The sequence below is a fragment of the Stegastes partitus genome, unplaced genomic scaffold (assembly GCF_000690725.1).
Source record: "Stegastes partitus isolate 25-593 unplaced genomic scaffold, Stegastes_partitus-1.0.2 Scaffold233, whole genome shotgun sequence".
Taxonomy (NCBI): domain Eukaryota; kingdom Metazoa; phylum Chordata; class Actinopteri; family Pomacentridae; genus Stegastes; species Stegastes partitus.
In genome coordinates, this window is record NW_007577964.1 from 276,836 (window position 1) to 288,287 (window position 11,452).

The window sequence follows — 11,452 nt, forward strand, 5'->3', positions numbered from 1 at the left end:
CAGTTCTCCTCCCTGACTGCAGGCGGCGCTGTGACGCCAGGACGCTCCTTCCTTAGTGACGGCGCAGGGCGGGGCTCCGGCTTCTGTAGTACGTGTGCTTCCCTGCAGTTAGCTTGCTTCCAGTGAGCTAACGCTACGGCTGAATTGAAGTCAGAAACATGGTGCTGCTTGAAAATGATTCGGTAAGAACAAAACGTACATCGTTAATAACTCGGACTGTTGTTGCTGTTGGTTATAAACTAAAACTAGATTCTGTCTGCGGTAGTTTTTAAACATCTAGCTAGCTGTTAGCCTGAACGTCAGGGGATCTAGTCGTGAGATTCACTAGCTAGCGTGCTAACATTAGCTAACTGTGGTTTCGAGGTAAGCTAGCAACTGAGTAGCTAGTTCAGTTGTTGTACTTTCTGGCATATTAACAGCTATTAAATGCCTCCCTTTGGCTTAAACCAACGCTGTTGTATCTTTCACGGAGCCGGTATAGTCAAGCATCGACTGTTAGCACTGTCTTTGAATGCAGACCTCATTAAAGCGGGTTTAAGTAAATATGTTTTCTGGCTTAGTTTCTGAGAACTAGTCAGGCAAAAGGTGTTAGCAACACGTACTCACTTAACAGTATACTGGGCTAAAGTAGCAGTTCAATTTAGCAGTTCAGTAGCCTGTCACTATGTTAATAATATGCCTGTCTCGTTTATATTCACAGACTATGAAACAGTGTTTAAATCGTGTTCATCTTTACGTGGAGCTGCAACGATTGTAGACAGTAAAAATAAGCATTAGTTAGATAGCTGCCAGCACAAACTAACGTGTTTAACAGTCTTTCCAAAGACAGATTGAATATTCTCTCACATACCAGTTTATTAGCAAAACCTGATCAAGACAGATACAGCCTGGTGTAACAGTGAAGTAGTAAAACCAACATCGATTTTTAAAACTTAGAAAGACAACAGATCGCCTGAATGGTGATTATTTACTTGATCACTTGATTGGTTGTTAATGTTGCTCATTGTTTCCCAAAGTCTTGCTTTGTACACAACCCTAAGTGATTTAATTTGCTGTCTTAAAGGAGCAAAAAAACAAACCTGAAGATATTTCTTTTGAGAACCTTGATTCAGAGGATTTTGCCTTCAGTTGACAACAAACTGGTGAATCGTTCCAGCTTTGAGTCGCTGTGGCATTAACACCAGATTTCTCTCTCAGTTCCTCACGGAGCTCACGCGACTCTTCCAGAAGTGCAGAACATCAGGCAGTGTTGTCATCACACTAAAGAAGTGTAAGTCTTCTTAGAAGTAGTAATATGAATTTCCTCTTTTGATGCTTCAGCAGCTGTAATGAGATGTGCTGTATTCTTTTCAGATGACGGTAGAACCAAACCGGTGCCCAGAAAAGGCCACTCAGAGTCATTTGAACCAGCAGATAACAAATGTCTCATCAGAGCGTCTGACGGCAAGAAGAAAATTAGCACAGTGGTGAGCCAACTGTCTTTACTTCATCAAACATCTGATCCTCAGCTGTGATTGCAGTTGATCCTAAATTCTCTTTTCTTACTGTTTCAGGTCAGCACCAAAGAAGTAATCAAGTTTCAAATGGTAGGTGGTTTTTGTGTTTTCAGTGTTTGGAAGCTGTTGAGCATCCTATCTTGTTTAGGTCTTCTTCGTGACCCATTTGTAGCTCTCCCCTAACCTTAAACTTATCTTCACAGGCGTACTCCAACCTCCTTAGAGCTCACATGGACGGACTTAAGAAGAAAGATAAGAAAAGCAAAAGCAAGAAAACCAAAGCCACTCAATGAGCGACAGACTCTTTAACATAACCATGGGTACCTAAACTGGCCTGTACAATCTGAGGGAACGGGAGAGGGCTCCATCCGATCCGCACCCCGTCCACTCGAGGCCTCAGAATCACTGTTCATCCACCCGGTGACTGCTTTGATATTACGCCATTGTTTGCATGGAAGTGTCTCATCCCCGGCTGTCCAGTGCCATCGGTGACTCGGAACAGAAAACCTGAGGATTTCTAATACAGTACGAAGCGAGCCAAGTTTACCCAGTATCCACCATTTCTGCTTCGGAACCAGGTTCTCAACAGCTGCGTCGCCTCTGGAGCCAAATCCACGGAGCCCAATGATTAACAGCCTTTCATATTATTTAATTGTAAGAGTCCCTATTTATGTTTTATTAGCAGCTGACGCATACGTCGCGTTGGCTCGTCGTAATTCTCTTCAGAAGGACATTTCATTTTATTTTTTTCTCCTTCGATGACCTTTCAACATGGGTGCTCAGAAACACGGAACTAAATCAGATCAGATTTTTTTTTATTTTTGTCAGATTTCACTGTATTTGATTTTGCTCAATATGGGAGATAAAAAGTTTTTATTTTACCTTTTGAAGTACAATGAATATTTTTGTGCCCCCCGTTCTGTTTGTACACGTCCACGCCAAGCTGTTAACTGGCCGTCTTGATTTGTTAAACACCAATTAAATGTACTGTAAAGCTTCAGTTAATGTGGTTAATTCAGAGTTACCGTTTCTGTCATGATTGAGTTAAACAGCACAAAAATGTTTGTAGATTTACTGAAAGGCATGTTTGAGTTATGAATACGGAGACAACGTGTTGGCTGTACTTCTAATGTCACTTCTTCTTGTTTTTCATAATTACAAGGTCGGTTTCAGTACAGCCAGACCGTTCTGTCAGCCACCTGTGTTGTCCCTTCATGCTCCTGAGTCCTGTTGTCATGGAAGAGGACTGCAGCAGAATTTAAGTTGAGAAATAAAGTGCTTTGTTTAAAGTCACTGTGTGTTTCTGTCCATTCTGATGAAGTAATAACTAAATATAAGCAATGTAGAAAACCAGACACTAGATACACTATGTACACACACATCTGTGCTGAACTGGTAAAAACAGTCTGTTGTGGGTCAGTATGGTCTCATAGCGCGGTGTTCTTCTTGTCCGGTCTTTCCTTCGAGGAGGCTGCGAGGTGGCGCTGCCGGGCGCTCTCCTCCTGGTAGCCCTGGTTCATTAGACTGGTCACGTACTGGAACATGGTCTGGATCACAAACAAAACAACATGAACTGGGTCAAGGTTCACATAAGTAAAGGACAGGACTTTAGTTCTTCCATCCAAGCTCTGAAATACATTGGCGGCAAAGGAATACTTCTTATATCTTATGACAAAATGAAAATGGACCGGTGTGTCACTTAAGAAGAAGACTGGTTCAATGTACTCTCAGCATGAGACAGAAAATTAGTAAGAAACTACCTACAGTCGTCCTCAAATGTATTCATACCCTTCCTTTAAAGAAAAGGCAAAATCTACAATATTCACTCAAATAACTAGAAACTGAAAAAAGTAATAAATAATAATAAATAAAAATTTGCTAAATTCTAATTTAGTGAAATCAGACATTGCTTTTGAACTGTGGTTGAAAATAATAATTTTAAAAAACAAACTAAACTGTCCCAGACAAATTAGAGCACTTTGCTGATGAACAAAGTGCTATCTTATCTTATTTTATCTTATCTTATCTCTAACCCTGTCTTGTCTTGTCTTATCTAGGAGGACACAAAATATTGAAGCTGACTATTTCAAAAAGGTTTTGTAGCTGTGTTGCCACTAGAGAGCAGCATAGGGCCTTAACTGAAAAGATGAACTAAAGTGTCCATGAAATAAACCTTGAATTTAACTGTTTCAACTTTTCTTCTCAGGATATTTTCAAAAATCTCCAAAAAACCAGCTACTAATGAAAAGGCATGTATGTAAAGTGAATGAATCCTGAGCAGAAGCGGCATCATTTCCAAGGATCTGCTCTGATCCTGCTGTGACATAATGTGATGTGACAGAGCCATGTTCCATTTCCTCAATATGCTCATGTATGGTTCAGTGAGATGTAAATGTTCACATCAGTCAAGCTCGTGTCGCGCTGGTTTCCATTTTGACATGTTACGTGGAGCATTGAGGAGACGTGCAACGACTGTGACGCTGAAGTGAGCCTGACACAAACCGGGGATGATTGCATCCATCCAGGCTATTTCACAAGGCATTAACCCAGACTGGGAGGTAGCAAAGGTTTCTGATTAATACCCAAACAGTGAGACACAGAGTTTGTGGCTGGATGACATTTCTTACCTTCCATGCCTCCTCCAGCTCGGATGTCCACCGCTCCTTCAGGATGGGCTGCACTGCACAGATGAATTCTGCTCCGACGTACTGGAAAATAATATGAGACACCGATGAGCTCATGGTTTGGAGACTAAAACTAGTATCTTTGTGATTATTTGCAACAGTAGGTGCGTTTAGGATGAATGTCACCTCATTCTGCTGCTGTGACTTTAAAGCTCTCAGTATAATGTCTAATAAAGAGCTCTATAAGCAAAGCAGCATCACACAAACAACCTGTACTGTTGGGATCATCGGGGTCTTACGCTGTAGTATTTGGGTGGAGCGTTGTAATGATAATGGCTTTTTCCCAACTCCAGAGCCAGAGCCTCCAGTCGCTCCAGCTGGTCCAGTCTGGCCACGCTTTTCTCAATAAAGGACATCACCCTGAAAGAGACGAGGGGGAAAAAAAACATAATACCCAGAGTGACTGATTGATTCCCCAGTTAAGTGTGAATTAGCAGGAGACGACGACCCACTGATGCACCTCCTTTGTGCATAAGTGGGACAGTCGTCTGCGGCGGCCTCGCAAACACAAATGCCAAGAAAAAGAAGCGAAATTGATTGCGCATCTATCAATCTGGCTCACACTTGGAGGAAAAACCAATTTATTATTCCCCCTGAAAACAATTTTCCCTTCACAAAATGCCACGGGATCAATTTCCTTTGTTGCCGTTTGTGGGTGTGTCGGCCTTAGCAGCAGAGCGCCGTGCATAACAGTTTTGAAGACAAACAAAGGGTTAGAGTTGGTTTAGCTCTCACTTCTGTCTGTCTCGCTGCGACTGTGGATGTCGACGCTTTAAGTCCATGAGTGCGGCTGAAGGGCCATTCGGCCTTATCACTGAATTTATGAGCAGCCGCCTCACGCTGGGATGTGTAACACTGCTGCAACGCCATGCTCCCCTCTGCACCTTCAGGTCCTCGTGCAGTAATTGGCTGCTTTGGCGTCATGTGTAGAGCAACACGGAGAGGCATGATGCACCCTGAGAAATGACAGACAAGTGGCTGTGATAGATGCTACGAGCTCGGTCTGCAGTGGAGTGGAGCACAACATTCTGATTATATGACCACCTGAGGGGTTTTGCTCCGCCGTTCACCCAAGCTGCTGTAATTACTCGACTTAAAAAGCCGACTCTTGATCCAGATGTTTCAGGCAACTTATAAGCCTCCTCTTTATTTCTAAAATCCTTGAGAAAGCTGCTGCAAAACAATCATGTTGCCATGCACATGGGAATATTTTTTTGTTTGTTTTGAACATTTTTCGTCAGGACTGGAGACGCCCCGGTACAAAAGCAGCACCAGTGATCGCCCTCAGACAGTGGACTCGTCTCTATATTTGTCCTGAGAAAGCTCAATGCTGCATTTTACCGCGCTGAAGACAACATTTTATTACAGAGACTGGAACATGTCATTGGGATTAAAGGAATCACACTCCATCTGTTTTCTTGCACTAATCTGGAGTCGTGTCACGGTGGCGGCAGCAGGCTAAGCAGGTCACTCCAGACGTCCCTTTCCCCAGCAACGTTTTCCTGATCCTCTTGGGGGGATCCCAAGGTGTCCCCAGGCCAGAAGAGATATGTAATCCCTCCTGTGAGTTCTGGGTCTATCCCAGGGCCCCTCACAGTTGAACGTGCCCAGAAAACTTCCCAAGGAAGACATGCAGGATTTATCAGATGGATTCCAGGAACACAAAAGTTAGTCACAGAGTTCTGTGCAAGGATGGATACTTTTCATCTTATACATGCTCCCTGTAGATAATATCATTAGGAAATACTGTATATAATTTCACTGATATGCAGATGACAGCCAGCTATATGTAGATGACACACAGCAATATGCAGATGACACACAGCTATATGTAGATGACACCCAGTTATATGCAGATGACACCCTGGTATATTAATCAATGAAGCCAGCACAGTTAGTCAAACTTCAAGTATGTCTGAAAAACATAAAGGCCTGGAACACTTGTAACTTTCTTCTTCTACATCCAGACAAAAGTTAAGTTATTGTGTTTGACCCTAAGCACCTCAGAAACATACTACATCACCATATGGATTACATTGTCTTGGTCTGAGTAACTCTGGAGTTATTTTAGCCAGGATATGTTCTTTAACCCACACAAGACTCTAGGACGGCCTTCTTTTACCTGCTCAGTATTGTCAAAATGAGTAATATCCTACCTCAGAGTGCTAAAAAAAACTAGTCTATGCCTTTATTACTTCTAGGCTGGACTATTGTAATTTGTCATAATCAGAAAGTCTCAACAACTGTCTGAAAAACTTCTAGTTGATCTAAAATATTGCAGCTGGAGTTCTGACAGGAACCAGCAAGAGAGATCAGATTTCTCTCATCTTAACTTCTCTACACTGGATCCCTGTAAAATACTAGTGGTTTCAGCAATCCTCTCCTGTGCAAGCATCTTCAGGTCTGGGTTTGGCATACAGACATCATCTCTGTTTTTAGGATTAGTCTTAAACTCTCAAACTCCCTGTTCTTGCATTTTCACCAATCAGCCACAAAATTAAAACCACTGACTGGTGAAGTGAATAACATTACGTATCTTGGTACAATGCAATGATCTGCTGGGAAACCTTGGGTCCTGACATTCATGTGGACGTTGCTTTGATGCGCACCACCCACATAAATGTGGCAGCATCCTGTCTCAGCAAAAAAAACCGCTCAGGAATAACTTGAGGAACACGACAGAGAGCCCAAAGTTCGGAGCCGATCTCTAAACTTCCCAGATCCCAATCTGATTAATAATCAGTGGGAACAAGTCTAATCCAAAGAAGGCCCCACCTACAGAACCCAAAGGATTCTTTGCCAACATGTTGGTGCCAGATACCACAAAATATCCCTAGAAGTTGTGTGTCAATGCAAGGGGGACCTACACAATATTAGTCAGGTGCTTTTAACATTATATACATCCATATATCCATCCATCTATCCATCCATCCATTATCTATACACCTCTTAATCCTCACGAGGGTCGCGGGGGGGCTGGAGCCTTTGTTGTATATATGTTATATGTATATCTACCACACTTGCATGCTGTTTACTTTGTGTCCTCTGTGCCTGTGTCTCTCTGCAGGTATCACTGGCAGCATGTTTCTGTAGTTACTGGCCTCAGCCACCTGTCTAGTGCTTACTGTTTGTTGATACTCAATGGTCATGTTTTCCCTCTTTCACCCCAACCGGCTGAGACAGATGGCCGCCCAGCCTGAGTCTGGTTCTGTCGGCGGTTTCTTCCTGTTAAACGAGAGATTTTCCTCCCCACTGCTGCCAAGTGCTGCTCAATGGGGAACTGTTGGGTTTCTGTCTGTAATACTCCAAGTAGTATTGTAAGGTTGTGACCTTACGATGTAAAGCGTCCTAAGATGACCTGTGTTGTGGGAGAGGAATTTAATTCTATCCTCTTATGGATTGTGTCTCATGCTGCAACATGCGCAGCAAGATTTTATCATCCAAAGAAAAACACAATTATCATAAAGAATACAGCCAGTGATGTTGTATTTCAGTTGACAAACTCCATAAAAAGACCAAGGCAGTATTATCTGTAGCCTCCTCTGTGCCATAAAGATCTCCTGTTGTCCAAAAAAACATTAAAAACACATGAATGAGCCACACCATCGCACTGGGTGACATGTTCCTCTGCTTCCAGGAACACTGACAGAGTGTTTTATGTGAGTTTCTCCCACATATGTGGTCCTGCTGCTATAAATACTCACTAGAGCAGAGGGTACTTGTACCCTAGGGGACAGTTCTCCCATGGGACACCTGGACAAGAACTATGTCACCTCACAGAGCCAAAACTCTCACTTGTTTTGTTTTTTGGATTTATGTCAAAATACAACCTATCTAGGATGGTTCCATTCTGTTCTGTGTGAAGTATTGGGTTGCAAAATCCTAGAGTCTTGTGTTGTTCTTTTTAAAAAAAAATCTGGGACATGTGGAGGAACAGGGCACCAAGGAGGCCAATATTTGGTTAAGATTCTCTTCACTGCGGATATCTTTGTGATGGAGAACCTCATATGCAGGTTGGAGGCTGGAGGGGACAGTAGGGGTGAAAATCACTGGACCTTCATCTCAAAGACCTGAGTTTAAGCCCCAACATAATTATAGATTCATTTGATCTGCTTACACACCAGAACTACTTAGTAAGTTTAAGAGAAGGATCATGGTTTGGGTTTGAAGAAAGCCTGTCGCTGCAAAACTTCCTTTTGTACGTTTCCAGGGTGTCGGCTTCACCGCAGGTTTTATGTGGTTACCTTCTGTTTATCAGTGATCAGATGGGATGATAATGTGCAGCACACTAGAAGGTGGAGGAGGTCCATACCGGCTCACATGCATGGAAATGATGTGCAGGGATGATGGGCCATTAAATGGGCTGAAAATGCACCCATCTGGTGTTTTAGTCTATGAAAATACCTGAAACTGGCTTAGATATAACTCTATATCATAGCTTTACCTGGAATGTGCAGATCTATGAAGCCCCTGCCTCTCTCTCTCCATGCACTCACTCGAGCACACCAGCTCTCCTTGGACTGAACTCTGCACTACAAAATGATAAACTATAATATTGTAGTAAGTCAGCTAAATGTGTTCAAGCCAGAAAATGATTCTAAAGAGGAATAATGATACAGAAAGTCCCACCCTGCAAGCTGACAAGATTGTTGTTGTTTTTCAGGTTTGTTACATCTGAAAGTCTGAATCTGTGTTTTTGAGATTGTCCTCAGTACACTGCAGTCTGATGTATATGTCTTCTAGCATATAAAAACACCATTTGCTCATGTTAACTGGGTAAAAAAAAAAAAACAACTTTCATAAATCTTAGAGTCACATACCAAAAAAAGACAAAAAGTTAAGTGTCTAAATATAGAGCCGTTCTTCCCAACAGGCTCTGCTCAGGTTTTTATTGCATTTTTCTTCTTTATCATTTTTTTTAACCTCTTGGAAGTGCTTTTAATAAAAAAAAAAAGAATCTTAAAATATGAAATGAACACATCTGGAAAATGACAGGCGGTGCTGACGAAGAGGCTCATGAGACAAACAAAGGTGGGAGTAAAGTAAGATCATCAAATGTGTATTTGCTTTGCCTGAAGCTGGCTGATGAATGTTTGCTAAAAAGTACGGCACGCGGCTGTTTTTCGGTATGACTTTGCCCTATTTAGAAATAGAAAAAAAAATGTATGTGTGAAGATTTGGTTCATGCTGGATCACAAAAGTCTCCAGACATGGCAGGAAAGTCACAAGCTATTAAGAGATGGACGTTACTGGTTTTGGTCTTTCTATTGGCTTTACTGACCGACAGAAACACCAGCTGTGTTCTTGGAAAAGATGTTTGCGTGACAGCTGTGATCTCTGTGACAGCAGCCAGTGATGCACTTTGACCTTTTAGTGTAAACAAACGTATAGGATACGAGTCATCGATATGTGTCCAGTGTGAGACAGTCAGTTCTAATGTATGCAGAGCTTTCATTGGCTGGTTTGTTCACAAAGCTGCTGTATTGACGTGCTGGGTTGTGCAGTCTGTTACTAACCTCAGGCCGTGAGCTCTGAGTTCCCGGCTGGTCCGCAGCCTCTCCAGGTCCTCCACGTCTCGGAACAGGAAGAAAACATCCTTGCATTCAGGATGGGTCTCAAACAACCTGTTACCAAGACAACAACAGCACAAGCAGCCGTTCGTGAGCATCTCGGAGCCACTCATGAAGCAGACCGTCACGTTTGTTCCCTCACACCGAAACAAACCTCGACCTGAGTTTACAAACTAAGATGACATAACCCCGAGAGTTTCAGTGTGGACAGTCACACAGCTGTGATCCTGCAGTGACGGAGCCACTACAGGCCTCACTATCATCCCCCACAGTTTGAATAAAGATCTGATTGTGCCTTTTATGATCTTACTCTGATTGTTCTTCCACTGCCTTCCGGATTTCACCAGAAACAGCTGCAATCAGTAGCAGGCCATGGGGTGATCTGTGAGTTCGTTAGCCAGCCAATCCATACACTCATTTCCACCCTGATGAGCCTCTCTGTCCGGTCAGAGCTGGGACGGAGACTTGGCTAAACGGGCTCCTGCTAGAGTTTCCTTATCCTGATTCAACCTCCTAAACCAGAGAGTTTAAGTGCGCTACCTTCCAATCAGAGATCCTTTCAGTCTCCAGCTGAGGTAGCTGTGATTAGTCATGCCACCAAAATACACAGTTGCCTCCTCTGGATGTGAGTCATATTGAAAGCACACTAAGATTCTGAGCTTCAGGTAATTCTGTTTTCTCAGCATAATGTCGGAGTTGGAAGGGAAAGCAAAATGATAGGTATTAAACCTTCTGGGTGTTTTCTAAAAGCATGAGCATGTAGTTTTATATTTACCAGCTGCTGTAGCACCTTTTGTAGAGGGAACTACCACAAAGGCAGGTATGAGTACTTAGGCAGGCGTTTGTACTGAAGTCTGACTTACACTGGTTTTTTAGGGCCAATGCTAATTTCAGGGAGTAAAACATTCTGGTATCAACTGATATTCTCTACATATAAATTGGAGTTATACTGAAAAGGGAAAATTATGGGTCATTGCTTATTAATTTTCCCACAATGCATTTCACAAACTAGAAAGCAACTTTCCATGAAGACACTGCTTGACTCTGCACCGTCTTCTCAGCTATGACACATGCTCTGCTACATGTGCTGCAGACGGCGGTGTGAGAGCGGCTCCGCTGGACGAACTATGTTATGACACCATTTCTAAATCAACCCAAGACGATTAATATACCAGCCAGGCTCTTGTTTATATGCCTGTCTGTGGATAGATTTTGCCAACATGGTAGCGTTACATCTGCGCATGATGCAGTCAGGAAACTTTACAGTGAGATCAAAATGAATGCTGAGCTTGAAAATGGGCACCCATGAGATCTGGGTACTCATGTAGTAATGTAATAATGACTATGAGTGCTCATGGGTGGAAGCATCAATATGTTGATGGGCATCGTAATTGGTGTGATCGCTTCTCTGGATAGACTCTAGTTTCCAGTTGCGATGGTGGAGCTGGTGTTGTTTTCACTGTGTGAGTCGATGCGTTTGTGTCATCATACTGTAGCAGGGAACCACCACAGTGGCAATTCTGAGTAGTTTTGTTTATACAAACAGGAGACAAATTAAAGGAAAAAAACTGAACCTTTAAAGCCTACAGTGAGGGGATCTGTGCAGGGCATGGTTTGGGTCCACTGGTCCTCTTAGAGGGAAGAATCAAATCCATACAAAGCTGCTCTGAGTGAAATTGTCCATCCTAATGGACGTGGTGTA

The 11,452-nt window shown here is 42.8% G+C and overlaps 2 protein-coding genes across 2 annotated transcripts in view; one reads left to right on the plus strand and one right to left on the minus strand.

Annotated features, from left to right (window-relative positions):
• The first annotated feature begins 82 nt into the window (after positions 1-82).
• Positions 83-2,789, plus strand: srp14 (signal recognition particle 14). The gene is made up of 5 exons (XM_008281408.1): positions 83-182; positions 1,198-1,270; positions 1,354-1,466; positions 1,554-1,586; positions 1,700-2,789. Exons 1-5 carry the CDS (start codon positions 159-161, stop codon positions 1,787-1,789), a joined length of 333 nt encoding a protein of 110 aa, XP_008279630.1. The 5' UTR covers positions 83-158; the 3' UTR covers positions 1,790-2,789.
• xgb (x globin) overlaps positions 2,305-11,452 on the minus strand; it is an 11,876-nt gene continuing 2,728 nt past the window's right edge. Inside the window, exons 2-5 of the mRNA XM_008281407.1 lie at positions 9,697-9,804; positions 4,420-4,540; positions 4,124-4,204; positions 2,305-3,043 (exon numbers count right to left, since the gene is read on the minus strand). Of these exons, the coding sequence (XP_008279629.1) occupies positions 2,924-3,043; positions 4,124-4,204; positions 4,420-4,540; positions 9,697-9,804 (430 nt within the window). The 3' untranslated portion in view covers positions 2,305-2,923. The remainder of the gene's footprint in view (positions 3,044-4,123; positions 4,205-4,419; positions 4,541-9,696; positions 9,805-11,452) is intronic.

What these genes read in the sequence shown, in the direction of transcription:
- srp14 (XM_008281408.1), top strand. Translation starts at nt 159, where the DNA reads ATGGTGCTGCTTGAAAATGATTCG. An exon ending in TGCTGCTTGAAAATGATTCG is followed by an intron (nt 183 to 1,197) that starts GTAAGAACAAAA and finishes TTTCTCTCTCAG; the next exon opens with TTCCTCACGGAGCTCACGCG. An exon ending in AGAAGAAAATTAGCACAGTG is followed by an intron (nt 1,467 to 1,553) that starts GTGAGCCAACTG and finishes TTACTGTTTCAG; the next exon opens with GTCAGCACCAAAGAAGTAAT.